Below are 17,845 nucleotides of genomic sequence, written 5' to 3'. Positions count from 1 at the left end.
GTAATAACAACAGGGCAAGCGGGTAGGCTTATCAATGTAGGCCACAAATTCCTATTGAAGCTAGTCTTCTTTGCTGATGAAGAGAAATAAAAAGCCATGCTCTCCTTACCTTGAGCAAGGAAGATGACAGGTATGTATAGAGGTAAACTGAAGAGTATGTATCTCTTTTCAAGGAGGCACAATGATTGCCACCAAAAAAAGTTCATCAAGCATAGGCATCCAGACAATCTTTTGCCACACCATGACTAAATATTTCGATGTACCAAAACTCAATCATCAAGATAGACTCACCACAATGAAAAATATCAAAGAGTGGTCAAAAGCATTTACAATTACACATCGATGTATCTTCAGCTACACCAAAACATTCAAAAGAAAGAAAATTAGGTCTTCTAAAAGAGCAATGAGGCAAGAGATGTCACCAATGAAGAAGCCTTCGATATATGTCATTAGAAACATTATTATATAGGACCAAGTTAAACCAACTGGTGCCAATCAAGATATGACATTAGAAATTTGCAAAAGCAGGTGAGAGCACAAGAAGGAACTATAATCTAGGAGGCTCCTAAAGATGAACCAGTATCCGATCTCCATGATTCATAAGCCTCTCAAAACTCAAACTTTCAAAAGAACTTCCTAAAACTTTCTTGAAAAATCATTTGTTAAACACAACAAAATGGTGCAATTAAGAGGTTGAAAAATCATCTTTTGTTTGCCTGAAATTATGATTTCACAAAAGTGAAATCAATCCTCCAAAGGGGGCCCAGTGTAGAATTTGGGGGAAATTCAAATCAAAGAAGAGAGAAGTTTGATTCCCAAATTCAAAACCAAGTTGATAAGAAATTTTCCCTCACAATTTGAATCAGATCTGAAAGGTTATCAAAAGATCGGATAAGATAATTGTGCCAATACATTATGTTTCTATATAAAGAATATCAATGGTGGATAGATTCTCATATCACAGCCAGATTGCGAATTCACAAAGATTAAGTCAATAGGTGTATCTTGATGAAGAGGACCATCAATTCAAATACTTGATAATCAAAGCCAAGAGGTAGAAAATTTTGGAATCCTTAGACGACAATAAGGCAAAGTGAATAAGAATAAGTTTTTTTTAATTTTTAAACTTAATTTTGATAAATTTGTATTTTAAACTTTAAATCATAATAAGATTTCTTCTCTTTGTTGAGTTAATTAAAGGAAGGTTATGTTTTTCTAATTTTATGGAGTAGCCTTGTAAAATTTTGGAATTTTTTAAAAAAGATAAAGCCCAATTTCCAAATAATTTTTATAGTAAATTACCCATTTAAAGGTCTATTTTATTGAATAGAAACAAATTCCAATTCTTCTCAAATCAATTTCTTCTTCTCTCCTCTTCCTAATTCCTCTTGGCAGTTCAAAATCCACTTAACTGGCAAAATCGTCGATTGTAGGACTTAACATGGTTACCCATGTTGGTTGCCAGCAACTTTGAAATGTGGATATTGCAGTGCTATCAAAACCTAGCTAAGAACATAAACATTTTGTTATTGTCTGATTGCACAAAAAAAGAAAAAAACAAAAGAGCAACAACGAAAACACAATACTCAGATTGCTGAATTTAGCAATCTATAATAAAAAAACAAGAAAAGTTATTCTAGTTCCAGACAAGGAGGATCCCTAGATTGTTGTCCAGAGGTAGATTACATCATCGATGTTATTTTTGGTAGGAATATCAGAATTCATGATAGGGTAATTGCTATCCATAGCAAGAATATGTTAACAAAATAGGAAAGCTATCATTAACAATTTAAACCAAACTTAAGGTACATGATTTGTTCATAGTTTCATTCAGAAAAGAATCTGGAAACAATTCCTAAAACTTCTACGAATCTAACCTTCTTATTGTGGACTTGCCATTCACAATTTAAGATATATCATCAGGATCATTAGAAGAAGTCAACAACAAATGATATGCTAATAAGTTATACTTCATGGAAGTGAGGAGTACAAAAATATAGAAGGCAAAAACATACTTTAAAAATGCGTAAAATTGAATTCTCCTTCAAGTTCTATATAATAATTAAGAACGAAAGTACCAGACTTGTAATCAGCGTAATGAACAAAAGAAAAGCTACAACTTTTACTAGATTATATAATCAAATTGGAACCAATAAAGAAAAAAAAAAAAGAGATATGTACAATTGCTAAGACAAGAGCAAGACATCTGAAGAATTTTGTATGCCCATACATATGATGTAGGTTACTTGCAGGTATCCAAACAATTTTTAGTCCAAGGTGAACGGTCAGAGGGAACATTCACTCGAAGTGATACGCGTACAAATGAAGTAACGCCATGAGGGGTAATCTCCAACACTAGCCTATGAGCAAGAACGTACTCACCGCAATGTAGCTTGCGACATACGAGCTTGACAATGGAGGGTCTGAACGAGGAAATGCTTGTTCTAGGCAAGTTCATCCAAATGATTCTCTTAAATAGGTACTAACCACATGTGCACCATTTAGCTCACTTAATGTTTCTATATCAATCCATCCATATCACACATATATTACTTTTTCATTTTTAGATGTAGTCTTCCATATAACCCTCTTAACCCTATAAATAAATGCTTGAGAGACATATTTTGAGCATTAAAATATTTTCACTATTTACAAAGATCTTAGAGCTTCCCACTTACTTTTCATACTTGTTGATTTACTCACTTGTTTTTCTCATTTTAACCCACCAAACATGCTTGTAGAGTCAGATGCCACCCATGAACAAATTTGTTCAAATTATATGCATTAGAAGTGAATATAATAAAATCTTGTTTAAAATTAAAACTTTAAAATAAAAAATGCAATATTGAGAAATTATAAAATGGGAGTTTTAATGAAGAAACTATTTCAGAATAACAAAATGAACAAAATATAGATTGATTTAAAAAAGTAGAGTTAGCTTGAATAAAATGCATCAACCAATAACCACAGCATCGATAATGTCTTAACAAACCAATAAAATCCAGCTTCAGATTAAACAAAAAAGTTCAAGAAAAAATGAAACAATACAATGATGAAAATGGAAAGTTGATATCCGAGCGAACCTTCTTCTCGCCAAGGAAGTTTCTGATCTCGATGGAGGTATTGGAATTGGTGATGCTGGCATTGATGGGAAAGTGTGCATAGACGAATCGCATCTTGTACCGATAGCCTTTCGTTACTCCTGTGATCAAATTCTGGATGTGACTAATCGCCGTGCGTATCGAAGCCGTCGCCTTCCGGGAACCAAACCAGGCATCCACCTTGAGCTTCTTTCCGCCCTCAATGAGTTCGAAGTCAAGATTCAGGTGCTTAAAATTGCGCGAAAGCTTTCCGCGCGGCCCCTCGACCTCCACAATCTTTGCCTTCACCTTGACAGTGATCCCCTCCGGGATGTCCATTGTCTGAGACGAGAGAATCGTCTTCATCTTCGCGTTACCAAGTACGACTCTCCTAGGAGAACTAAAAGTGAGGCGGAGGGGAAACCCTAACGAATTACTGAACCAGAGTTTATATAGCTTACCAGGCGGCGGGTCGGGCTGGTTTTTTATTCAGATATTATTTTTGTTTTAATTTTTAAGGACCTTAAATTCCTCAACTTTAGCCAAAAATTAAAATCTCTTGCATTAAGGATCTGATTTTATAAAATATATTCATGTAACTCAAATTGAAAATATTGAAATTTTACTTAGCTTGATTTAGGCTTAAAACGAAAAAAAATAAAAAAATAATAAGATGTATTGAATAAATTTGAAATTTTTTAAATGTTTCAAAGTTTATTCGAGCTACTTTAAAATTTTAAAATTTCTTGCATCTATATCAACTAAATTATTTCTACTTTGAGCTAGCTAGAATTCAACTTTGCCCAATCTTGTCTAAAAATTACATAAATGTATTGAAAAAATAATTAATAACAACTAATTTGCAAAAATTTTCAAAAGTCTTTACCCCTCATAATGCATATATTTCAACAAGCATGTTTTTATATTTTATTCAGTGAAATATCATCAAAAGTCTTTTTTTTTTAAATGAAAATGCTTTTTTAATGAAAATGTCCATATTTGAAAATAAGAGGGATAATCCTCCATGTTCATGGGAATGTTCAAACAAGAATGCAATTGATATTTTCTCTTTCAAGCATCTTCTCTAACAATCTCGATTGATCTTCGACAAGGTCCCCTTAGTGATTCATTCCATCACTTATAGAAAATGTTAGTGAATCTTTTTTTTATTATTATTTCGATTAGAAAGCATTTATCACCTCTTCCAGCCTAAGCAGTGCCCCTAGGCTAAATATAAAAGGGACGTATTCGAAAGTGTTAGAGCCCCAATTTAAAAAAGGAACCTCACACAAGTTTAAAAAGGTTATACACATAGCATGAGTTTAACATAAAATTTAAATTAAGTGAATAAGATGGAAAACATATAATATCATGTTCAAACCTAAGATTTTTTTTTTAAATTTATTGGAAGTAAGTTCAAACAAAGTTTAAACATCATATCATCTATTTAAATCTTGTTTGAACCTCTTTTAAACCTTTTTTTTTCGAACCCAATGTTGAACCATCAGCTTGAAAATAGATATTCGGAACCAGATTCGAACTAGGTTCCAATGAAGTTCAAACTTGCAATATGAGGTTTGAAACTAGTTCGAACTTCTTTTATGAATGAGTTTGACCATCAGCTTCAAAATAAACCTCATTCAAATGTAGTGCTTGAATATTTGCTTTAGAATGGAAGTTCAAAAATAAGTTTGAATGAGGTTTGAGCTTAAGTATTGAACCATATCTTTTCTTATTATCTTGCACTAAATTGATTCATTTGATTTACTTTGTTATTTATACAAATGTCCAACATAATTATCCTTATGGAGAAGCATTACATTTCTAGAGCCACATTTGAAGTTGGGGGTGATGAAGAAAGCAATCCTGTTGTCTGAAAGTTGTGAAATTTTTGTTAGGGCAAGAAATCTCCTTTAAGCACTTCTTTAATGCTCATGATTTTCATTTATGTAGGTCTTTTTTTATTAGGTTTAGCAAATGAAGATAAATCGTAGAAAATGATGGTTACTCCATTATATTTAACATTAAATGTAAGAATACAAAATCTGAACATTGAAAGTTTTTCTTGATTATTGGGTTGGAGTTTGGTAAATTTCTAATTGGGGAGATAATCACAAGTAGAAAACTTATTGATGACTAGCTTTAAAGTAATATAACTTTTAGTGAAGAGATTAAGAATGCATTAATGGAGACACTATGAAGGAAGATGTATGGAAGTTTATTTTGTTCTTATTGAACTATTACTTAATGATAAGAGGACTTTTATTATTTTTACAAATATACTATCAGTAGTTGAAGAAGATTTTTTTTTCATTACTATCAAGATGAAAATTCTTAATTCTAAATTGCCTTTAGCGTAGGAAAATAGTGAAAAAAAAATCATGAAAATTAAATCAACGCAAAAAAGTCAGCACCGCAATGCTAAAGGTCATTCTAGTGTTATAGTGCCACGCCTCATTACAGCACCCCAGTGGAGAGCTATCAAACAATAAGCTAGAGAGCTTAACACCAAGACGCTATACAGGAAGCGCCGCAGTGCCAAATTGATCAACACCATGCGGGATATACTTGAACTAGTGAACTAATTCGACAAATGGTGAATCAACATGTCGGTCCACTAACGCCACAGTGCCACCAAGCTAATGCCGCAATGCTAGTTTCGTTATTTTCAAAAAAAAAAAAAAAGCCTTAGTATTCATGTTAGGGGGTTGGCACCTTATAGAGTTGTGAGTGTGTGTGTAAGTGTGAGGGGCTATTCTTTAGAGGGAGTGGCTTTTGTATTTGTGTTTGGTGTACTATATTAGTGTGGATTAAAGTGGAGAACTGCAAAGGAGTTGCATCGTAAATTCGGGCCATTTCTAACCCTTTTATCTCTTGTTTAAGTGTTTAACTAAGTGAAATAAAATGTTTGTGTGAGTAACATTGTCTTCATGTGTAGTTAATCTTTTTTTATGAATCTATGATTATTTAAAAATCAGATATTGTTTAGAGTAGGATGAATCTTTATAATTCTCATGCTCATTTTAATTTCTCCGTGCTTTAATTAGTTTATGTAGCCGGATATGAATTAAAAACCTAGTATAATCTAGAGTCTAGAAGGAAGAATAAAAGAATAACTAGATTTTAAAATGTAGTCTGACCACAATATAGACATATGATGGTTAGGATTTTTTGATCTTAAGGAAATAGAAGAAATATAGTTAGGAAGGATCCTAGCTAATAATCCAATGATCTCAATAGAGACGAGGAGTACTTATGCTTGATCCACAACAACAATATGTAAAAAATCACTCTAATGCAATCATGTACTTTTAAATATATCATTAGTTTATAACTTTTTAAAATAGTGAATTAACTTTCTTCATTTGAAGCTTTTTTAACTTAATCTACACCACCCATTTAAATCATCAAACTAGATAAATTTATAGTTTTTGTAGGCAGTACTAAAGTGAACCTAAGAAATTTATAGTTTTCCCCGTGGGATCGACACTATTGTTATAAGTATATTACTTGACACAAATGTGCACTTGTGTTAAATAGGACTTACAATGTAGCAAAATTAAACCTTCACTAGAGAACTTAGTAGTGTGTAAGCAAAAGCACAAAGCTTTACATTTACATAGCTAAAAATAGCCCTATTAAGGTTTTGGTGCCGTTGTCAAGGAATTACAATTATTAAAATTATTTTCCTATTTCGTATTTTATATTGCTAAACAAATTGCTAGTTTAATCTAGCTATACTTTTCAAATTTTTGCATGCTTAGTGTTGCTTTACTTATTAATTCTTAGTATTTTACATTTTCTTTTATGTTGCTTATTGTTGCATGCATAGTACTAAACAACCAATAGAACTTCTATTTTACATTGAAATTGAAAAAAACTCTAAGAAAAATTACAAAACTCAAAAGTTTCAAAAAGAATTAAAAATAGCTAAACAAATTTTAGAAAATGGCCAACCTAAGCTACTTAGGGAATATTCTAATCCTATGGTTGAAGATATTCATCAAAGTATAAAGACCTAGCATTCAAGTCAATAATTGAGTTAAAATCTGCCATAATCATGCAAAACTCAGAATTTAGGAGAACTCTAATAGAAGACCCTAATTTTCTTATAGCTTGTTTCCTTGGAAATCTGTGCAACCTCCAAATATAATGGTGCTATTAATGATATTATTAGACTTAGGTTATTTCCATTTTCACTTAGTGATAAAGCTAAAATTTTGTTAAATTTATTATCTCTAAGCTCAATTTCAACTTGAAATGATCTTGCCAATAAATTTTTAGCTAAATATTTTTCACCATCTAAAGATGCTAAGCTTAGAAATTATATCGTGTCTTTTATCTAGTTAGAAGGTGAGTCTATTTTATTAATGTGGGAGAGTTTTAAGAAACTCCTTAGAAATATCCTGATAATATCTCTCTGATTGGTTATTCATTTAAATCTTTTATAACAACCTTATAAGTTCCCATAAATCAATCATTAATGTTGTTGATGGTGGTTCTTTGATGTCAAATCTATTTGATGAGTCACATGCTTTGACTAAGGAGATGACTACAAACAAGTTTTAATACCCATCCAAAAGAATTAAACTTAGAAAGGTAAAAATGTTTATGAATCTGATGCTTTATCAATTTTAACTGTTCAAGTAGCTGTCATTTGTAGAAAATTAGGTAATCTTCAAATTAATTCACCTAAGAATTCACCTGTGACTATAGAATAAATTTTCTTTGGAGCCTCTAGTGAACCTAATGTTTCTAGAGTAGAATCTATTAATACAATTAAAAAAAGAATCAATAACCCTTTTTCCAATACATATAATCCTGGTTGGAAGAATTGCATCTAATAGAAAAAATAAATGCATATTTTTTATCTTCTTACTCACTATCAGAGCTAATAATTTCATCTAATAGACAAAAGATCAAAAAGAATGTTCTATTTATCAAAACATCCATACATATACAATTTTTATTCTTTCCATCATGTACAATATCCAAAAGTTTAAATGAATTACATCAACCGTTTGTCAAAACTTCTGGTTACAAAAGAAAAAAACTAAACATGTAAATCTAAACTTTGATTGATCCTATAGCACTGGATCCTTACCCCAACCTAAAATCAATTAAATCCACATAATGAGCTTACAAAACCCAACATGTCACCAAATCCTACAACTAGACTCAAAGCACAAAAAAAGAGACAATGTGCATGTTTTATTCCAATCATAATTGTAGCATTTAATATGATTATAATTCTATTTAATGCAGTGAATAAAAAAATCATAAATCATAAAAACAATACTAGTGCAGAAGCTAAACAATAAAGCTGTAAATCATATGAAAACCATTCGCGTACCATTATCAAATAGTGGGGAAATCATATCAATCGTTAAAGCCAAATATATATGCAACTGTTGGAAATCCATAATAAAGAAAATTGTATTATCATTTATAATACTATATTATATAGAATCTAGACATGCAGATTCATCAGTGGTGTCATGTCATTATCATAATCACATTTATATCTTATTTTTTAAATCAATATCATATTAATAACTTGAAATCAATATCATACCAATAACAATGCATGTATAAGTAACCACACTAATCATACTAAAATAAGTAAGGAGTTCTAGCTTTTGTGGTATTTTTTCACTAATACTACCTATATCATATTCATTTTAATATCTTAATCTTTAATTTACCATTCATATGAATTTCTTAAAGAGTCATCACTCTTGACCATCAGCATCTTAAACTACTTATAACTTTCAATCTTCATTTGATATTGGTTAAGGATATCACCAAAAATCTTATTTTAAGGAAAGTCTATTGGTCCACCCTCCTATATAGGGTATAATCAATCTGTAGCCAACCTCTATTAATAATCAGCCTTTCTTGTTTACACATAATATAGGACATACATGCTTATTAATAATTAATAATTATTCACTCATCCATCTGTATTCACTCATAATACATATTTCATTAGTATGCTTAAATTAGAATGCAAAAATTATTATATATCTTTTTCCTAGTAAAATCTTACAAAATATAATAAGTATAATTTTGACTAGTGAAAATATAAAACCATCTAGTCAAAATGAGCAAAATAATTAATATTATAATATATAAAAAATTATGATAGTAGAAGTTCACTAAATTAAGAGAAAATGAAATAAATGTTGATTTAGATAGGAGAATAAATTTCAAAATCAAAATCTTTGAGACGAGAGGTAGGATATAAGTCACCTACAATGATCAAAATAATTTTTGTCTTCTCTCTCCTCTCCTCCTTCCCTTCTCCTCTCCTTCTTCCTTCTACTCTCCTTCTTATTCCTTTCCTTGATAAGCTAAATAAGAGAGGGGATGGACTGGCTTAGTGGAGGAGTTTTATTAAAAAATATTATTCAGTGCCTAGCATCACAACGCTTTGGACATGGCATCATAATGCTTCATTCTCAATCCAGAGTTACTAATGAAAGATAGCTCAACACTACTATTGCAAATTTTAACACCAGAGCATTGCTATGCCCGAAAGCATAGTGTTGCCTCACTCCAGTTCAAACTTTCAAATTTTTTACATAAATATATTTTAAGTTCTTTGGGCTATTATCATCTCTCCGCCTTGGAAAAATGTTATCCTTGATATTTCCATTACATATTTATGATACAAAATTGATATAATAATTTCATTCCAAATATCATACAATGAAAATTCAAATTTGTTCAAAATTTGTACTGAAAATTAAATCAAAAGCATGTCAAATATGAAATATCCAGTCGAATCAAAATCAAATATCCATCATATAGTTATGCCGATCATTTAGTGACATATCATTCACTTATGCAATGAAATAACATGTCATACATAACAAAAATTCTTACCAGTGAAACTCTCAGGCATATTTTTATTTTTATAGAGTTGTAGGTTATATATTCGATGTAGTATTAGTACAGGTGCTATCATTTATGGTGAGTAAACTCTCTCTGACTACCACAACCATTCACTATATGCTCTTGACCTTGCCATCCTCTATCCAAAAAGTCTACTTAGATAGACTTATTTCATAATTTAATCTTCTTCGTGTTCCTTTCTATGGGTAGTCTATAACTTTGTGTTCCTATTATCTATATATAAAGCATATTCCTACAAGTAAATAGCACTATCTTGGATGCTTCCTCCCATAACGAATACACTCAATGTAGCTACTTGTAGATGTTGTTGGTTCCCTCTCGATATCACTATAGCTGCTCCTTTATCCATGATGTTTTCACTATCCATGCATGATTCATCCATATTCCTTTTCTTGCATATGTTGTCTAGCTATGGATATTGCTAGATCAAACTCTATTTATTTGGCTCTTTCGACCACGTCAGAAAATTCTTAATTTTGCAGAGGAACTAACATATATCTCAGCTCTCGTTCAATCATTTTAGAAGTATGTAGCATTTTTCTTCAATAGTTGGGTTCAAGTGAGGAGCGTACCTTGAAAGTCTGTATAGGCTATTAGACCTATTACAGTTGTCCCAATGCTAATTGGTAATTTAAAATTCTCTTGGTAAAATATAGAAAAGTATTTTATGATTTTAACACAATTTAATTTTTTCAAAATAAACTTTTCAAACATAAAATTAAAAGTGCATAAAATAAAAAAATGCGATAAAAATAAAACAAAATAACACATAAATTTATAGTGGTTTGATCCAACAAAACATATGTCCACTCCCTGAAGACTCCCTCTTCAGGTATTGCACTATACCAAAATGACTCTCCTTATTCTCCCACAACAAGACGAAGAAGCCTTTACAATTAACATCTCTTCCACCAATCTCCGGTGTGGTAGAGTACCATTGTCCTTTCACACTCTCTAAGTGTCGGTAGAGAATCATCATCCTTTCACACCCTCTTGATGTTGGCAGAGAACCGTCATCCTTCGCACTCTCCTGGTGTCGGATGAGAACCATATATTCTCCAAAGATCTTCTCTTGAGCAACTTCAAAGAAGTAAGGAAGAGATTTGGCAAACTTATAAAGAGATTCTCACCTTTGGGCAACCTTGTGAATCTTTCACAAATTCCACCTACAAGATATTTCTCTCTACACTCTCAATCACTCTCTCAAAGCACTCTCACTCTTGATCTCAAAGAAAATATGAAGAAGAAGTCCTGAAAGTTAGTTTTTTAGGACCTTATACCTGAAAGACAAGAAAAATCGTACAAAAAATTAAAAATTTCAATTTGATCATCCATGATCGTACAGTATGATTACACATCATACATATAATCAATTCAAAATTTACTCTTACGATCCTGTACGAACTGATTTCATACTTTGATTGTCCTATATACAAACTGACATCGTACAATACGATCAATTTAAATTTGAACAGATTCATCCAGTATGCTTCAGTATGAACCAATTTCATACTATAAATATCATACTATATAAACCCCGTATCGTACAATATGATCTATTTTATCCAAACCATCTTTCATTTAGTACATTGAACATCTTATTTTTATTTTTAAAAATTTATAGTCAATGTTTGGCATCCGTAAATTAGTTAAAGGGAGAAATATTATTGCTTGTTTCCCTTCCTCTAACTTCTTTCAGCGGTGTAATTTTCTTCTCTAAATAAAAGTCTATTTCAAATTAACCACTAGACTTTGTGATTGAGATCTTTTTTATCCTGTTATAGTAATCTATCTTATATAAATAATGTTCAAAGTCATTAAATCTATTTCAAGCTTTCGTAATCTTCTCGTTGCATTTATCATATGAATTTGATTCTGCTTTGTGGTTTACTCTTCATTCTATTAGAGAGAGAGTTTTTCTTCTGTAATATCTAGAATATATTCTCACAACTGAGAGTATTTAAAAGTTTTAAAAGAGAGATAGCTTGCAAAAATGTTAAGAGGCATAAAATAAAAGCAAAAAGAAAAAAAAACTGAAAAGATGTGTAATAATCGTAAAAAAAATGAAAGATACACAAAGTGTATCAAAAATTAAAATATGCATAAAGTGCATCAACGAATTGATAAAAGGCACAAAATGAGCCTACAAGAAAGAAAGCTTATTTCTCTTTCAAACATTTAAATCTTAGAAGAATTCATGTGTCACTTGATATTTTCAAAGACTTGATTTCAAAATTCATGATTTTGATTAATTACTTTGGTATATTATTCTATAAGATATTTTTCTAAAAATAAGGTTTGAACATATCACTTTTTCTTATCCAGTTACTTTTTATAAGTTAGATTTTTATTTTCAAAGATGGTTTGCTCTATAAGAAGTCTAAGCTAGGGTTAACATGATTAGTTGTTCTACCATTTTTTGGATTTCGTTGATAACTCTTTTTCGTACAATATTTAATTAAATTATATGGAAAATTTATCATATTCGTGTGCTTTGATTAAATATTTTTGTTCTTTTTTTTATCATTTTTGTAGTCTTTTTTTGTAATCTTATTTTTTTTAATTTTTTACTATTTTTTCTTATTTTAGGGCCTTCTCTGATCACCTCCATCCATCCATAAAATCTTGAATTTTGATCACATAATCCTAGACAATATTTCAATCATCCTTAATGATATCGTCACACCACCCTTCATCTTCCATCTATGGTTGATTTGAGTCAACTGTTTGAGATCATCCTGGACAATCCTCATCATTCTAGAAGATATGATAAAATCTTGCTCAATTATTTGTGATCATCTTAAACAATCCACACCATCTTAGATGTTCTGATCAAATTCCTATTAATTATTTATGATCGTCCTGAATGATCCACTTGTTATTCCTAAATGATCCACGTGGCCAAAGACGTTGCATGATTTAAATTTGATCGGTATGATCCAATTTTGTCGATCGTCTTGGATGATCCACCTAATTGTCCTAGATGATATACTTTTTCAATGGTCGTCTAACATGACTCGGTACAATCACCTGTGTATAATTGTCCTGGATGATGTATGATCATATTGGACAATATAATAACCTTTTTGACCAATCGTTCCATAATTTTGCCTAATTGTTCTGGACGATTTTGCGATCGTCTTGGATGATATGGCCGATTCTTTATAAACAACAGGATTCAAAGTGTTTTCACCCCTCAAACCCTTTATTTATTCATTCCTTTCCCTCAAGCTCTAATTTTCTTGTCCATGGATGGTAGAAAATGATCTATAATGGTGACTAACAGTTCTTCGAGGGCCTCTATCAACCCTCATTTCACTAAGGTGGCTGACCAACCTGCTTAACTTTTCTACAAGACTGTCGGGATCACACTATCTAGGATCGTCAACCCTCATACGCTCACTTACCCTGTCCACACCTCCGTCACCTTCATCCTTACACTCACCTTCCCTTTCAATTCTAAACTTCATTAAGAATTTTTTGCGAGCCTTAGGATCAACTCCATTGACACTATCCTTCAGTCCTATGTAAATAAATGACCTATATAAATTACCTATCAAGACTATCACAAACTCCTCCAATTGTCCATTATTGAAGATAAGATTCACCTCCTGTCTCAAGATCCTGATTACGACTGCTCCTACAAATCACCTTATCAAGAACGCTCTTGATTCCTATCATAATGGAGTGTCCATCACCTTAGTCAAAGGTGCTAGGACAATCCAATATGTGTTGCGGATTTATGACTTATGATTTTGATGATAACAAACATTCTTTTTCTCTATGACTGCTTTCTACTAACATTTCTGGTCCACACGATCAGACTGCAATTCGGAACCAACTCAAGATTGGGTAGACTAGGTCTGTGTTCAATTGTAATCCTTTTTTCCTTTCTTGAGTCTGTTGATTTGGTGTGGCATCTGATGATTTGTAACTTGGAAGATTTTCTGTTTGCCCTAAAAAGATTTCTATTTTTGGTAAACATCGTCCAGGACAATATTTATATCGCCCTGGACGATCTGATAAAAGTAGAAACCCTAATTAGGGCATCCTCATTAAAGTAGCTGTCTTCTATGTTAAAACACATCGTCCTGGACATTTTTGTATCGGCCAGGACGATTGGCTTAATTTCAGCAAAGAATCTGCCCGCCATATCTACTTAGGGAAAATCTTATTTTTGGAATATCGTCCTGCGTATATCGGCCTGGATTATAAAATATCGTCCTGCCGATCCAGGTCAATTTTTTCCAAAATTTTTCAAGGCAGTTTCTGAAAAGCAATTAATAGGGATTTTTGTCCAAGGCCGATCGCAAGATCGTCCGAGACGTTATACATCGTCGCAGCTTCATTTCAGGGCGATATTCAGGATGATTTTCCTCATATTTGAACTAACGGCCAGGACGATATGCCTATCGTCCAGGACGATATTGCCTACGTCCAGGACGATATGCTATCGTCCTGGACGATATATGCCTATCGTCCTGGACGATATGCCCACGTCCTAGAGACGATAATGGCGGCAACTTGCAATTAATGAGCTCGTTTTGAGAGCTTCATATTAAGCTATGGCAAGGCACTTGTAAGTGTCTTTGGCGCCATTGTAGTTTCGTTCTTGTGGGAAACTAAGAGAGAGCTGAAAGGAGAGAGGAAGGTAGAGTTTGAGAGGGAGAAGATCCTGTGAGGGGAGGAACTCAAGGGAGGTGGTTGGGGGATCACACGGTTGCTCCGGACGAACTAGCACCTCTAGTACCATCGGATTCAGCTTATCTCGAGGTAAGTTCACCAAAGAATGAAATCTCTTTGGTGTCAAAGACCCGGCAACTCCACCGCACCGGGGAAGTTGGAAGTGATTTTGTAAGGGCTTCTCCGCCTAGCTGTGGGGGCCTAAAGGAGAGCACTTTTGTTAGGTGCAATACTTGGAGGGTGCCTCCAAGGAGTGGACGTAGGTGAAGTTTGATCGAACCACACTTAAATCTGGTGTGTTCTTTTCTTATTATCGCTTCCGCATTATTTTCTTCCGCAACCCTTTTTGTGGTAGATTTTGGTTTGCGGTTTTTCTTGTTGTAAAAGATTATTCTTTCCAAATCACCTCTCTCTTTATTAGCCTTGGGCTATGTTCATATAGGTGCCTAAACATCCCTAACGAACTTTCCAAGTGCATCTGAGCACTTTCAAGTGGTATCAGAAAGCCGTTTTCATTAAAAAAGTTTTATAAAGCTTTTGATTTCGACCATGGCTAATTTTTTGAATCGTAAATGTTAGCGCGAAGAGATTTTCCAATCACCAGACCTCCTTTATTTGAAAATATTTGCCATTTTGATATTTTGGAAACTCGCATATCTATTTTCTTGAATCAATTGATTTTCGCATATGGCATATGATTTAATTGGTTATTCATCACCGTCCAAATTGTTAATGGAGTTAAAAATTGATATTCTTTTAAGTCAATGGAACAGGAAAAATAACTCAATGTCCAATTGAAAGCCAAAATCTTTAAATTAATTTTTTCTTGCTTTAAATTCTGATATTTCTGTTAAGTATCCACGTACACTACCGGTAAGGAAGTTTGGGGATAAATTGGCACACCATATACGAAGGCACTAGTGAAATCAAGCCAATCTAAATTGATTTGTTAATGCAATGGGATTTTTTTTGGATTATTTTTCCCTGGGGAAAAAACCTTATTTGCAGGGTGAGATTTTTCCTTATGAACGACTTTTTGATGTATAACTAGGTTCATTCATGAATAATATAAGTAACATCATTGCATGGCTTAGGAAAAAGAGTTTTCAAATTTGAAAAAGTTAATAAAATTCTTCGTTGTTTATCTTGAAAAATTTGATACCAAGTTGTTGCCTAATTTTGTTGAATTCAAAAGATTTGAATGATTATTCTTTGATAATTTGATTGGCTCACTTATTCCTACGAACAAGTTTGGGTCAAAGACTTTGTTGATGCAGGTGAAAACATTGTTCCTAAAAGCTGGAGATACAGAAAGAGATTAGCCTAGTATGGATGACAAAGGCATGATGTTCATAGCAATCCAAAGCTGCACCTAAGCATAAGCAAAAGTGCGAAAAAAAGGTTAAAGTTGAGTAGGATGTCCATATTTTTCTTCTGACATATTTGCTTTCGATGCAGGAAGCCTGGACATATGAAAAATCAGTGCCCTAATTTTAAGAATTCTTCCATACGAAAGAAAAGGGCAAGGCGAAGCCCAAAATTTTAAACTGGAAAAAATGAAAGGAAAAAAAATCTCATGGGCAGATCTAGGGTCTCTGAAGCATCGGACCAGAGAGAGATAATGGTTAAGAGCCTTTTCGTGTTTTTTTTTGTTTATGTTTTGGTTTTTATGTTTTCATTTTGTTAATTATTATGCTTTTTTCATTTTGTTTATCATTTTTGTTCTGTGAAATATTTTTTCTCTCATCAACACAACACACTCACTTTTCTTAAAATGAAAAATATACTTCCTGATTTTCTTGAAATCTTGGTAAGTTGTGTTGGACTTCTCTAAAACAGTCAAAGGAAGAAACTCATTTATTTTTAACTCTCAATCTCTATTTTTAAAAGAGGTTATCCTTACTTTTGATTTAAAAATCCTTTTTCATCTTTTAGAAATTAGTTTTTGAACAAATATTTTATCTCCCAACGTTTTTTATTTACGCATAGGAATCTTTTGGCAGTTTTTGAATCTAATATCAATAACTTTCTTAATCAAGCAATTCGCTTTGTCACTAAGATGGGTTTCCTTTGTTTTTTAAGATTAAGAAAGGAAAGCATATTAAAAAAAAATTGGCCAATGATGCCCAAAAATAAAAGATGGCAAAGTCGCCAAAATTGAAAAAATAATACACAAAGGTGTATTAAAAGATGCGCAGTGCGCCAAACAATTGTTTAAGAGGCATAAAATGAGCCACAAGTTTAATGCTTTACCATTCTTGTACTTCTTAAAAAGCTTTAAGAAAACCCTTGATACTTTTCGAATACTTTGAGTTGATAAAATTCTTGATTCTTGATTTTAAAAAATTTGTGCATTGATCTTTCTATTAGATATATTTTTATGGAAGGATTTTAAAAATTATTTATTTCTTTCTCTAATTTATTTACATTGATTTAGATCTTGATTAAAAGTTTTTGGCCTTTTTAAAGGAACTTGAGTTTGGATTATCAATTCTGATGTTTCTAACCTTTTTCTAGGCTATGTATTGTCAAATCCGATTCTATTATGATTTTGATTAAAACCAGAGGTAAACTTTCTCATTTTAGAATATTTGGTTTTTCACTAGATCAGGGAATGTTATTGGTTTTTTTTTTCTTTTATTCGTTTTATTTTGTTTGTGCCTCCTCTCTTTTTTGATAATGTCAAAGGGGAGAACGATATTGTTGAATTTTTGTACTAGTTATCATATTTGTATCTTATTTTCAAAAAATTTAAAAAACAAAAAATATTTCATCTCCCCTATTTTTAAAAAAGTGTATATTCTAGTGAGGGGAGATTAGGAGAATTATTCCCTTTTTGAAAATTCAAATTTAAATTGTTTTGCATCATTAAAAGGGGGAGATTGTTGCAGATCTATGGCTTATGATTTTGAATGATAGCAAACATTTCTTTTTCTCTATGACTGCTTTCTACTAACATTTCAGGTCCACACGATCAGACTGCCAATTTGAAACCAAACTCAAAATGGGTAGACTAGGTCTGGTCAGATTTGCTAATTTTTTCGTTTCTTTGAGTCTATTGTATTTGGTGTGGCATCTGATGATTTGAACCTGGAAGGTTTTCTATGTGTGCACTAAAAGATTTTTATTTTTTGGTAAACATCGTCTGGGACGATATATAAAAC

At 32.1% G+C, this 17,845-nt stretch overlaps 1 protein-coding gene across 1 annotated transcript in view; it reads right to left on the bottom strand.

Moving 5' to 3' along the window:
- Positions 1 to 3,514, bottom strand: part of LOC110101056 (60S ribosomal protein L9) — a 5,875-nt gene extending 2,361 nt beyond the window's left edge. The window contains exon 1 of the mRNA XM_028693964.1: positions 3,084 to 3,514. Coding sequence (XP_028549797.1) covers positions 3,084 to 3,446 — 363 coding nt within the window. The 5' untranslated portion in view covers positions 3,447 to 3,514. The remainder of the gene's footprint in view (positions 1 to 3,083) is intronic.
- Positions 3,515 to 17,845: the final 14,331 nt, after the last annotated feature.

This window comes from Dendrobium catenatum, unplaced genomic scaffold (genome assembly GCF_001605985.2).
Source record: "Dendrobium catenatum unplaced genomic scaffold, ASM160598v2 fragScaff_scaffold_390, whole genome shotgun sequence".
Lineage (NCBI taxonomy): Eukaryota > Viridiplantae > Streptophyta > Magnoliopsida > Asparagales > Orchidaceae > Dendrobium > Dendrobium catenatum.
The sequence above is the reverse complement of the archived record's forward strand: the minus strand, read 5'-3'. Positions and strand labels throughout refer to the sequence as shown.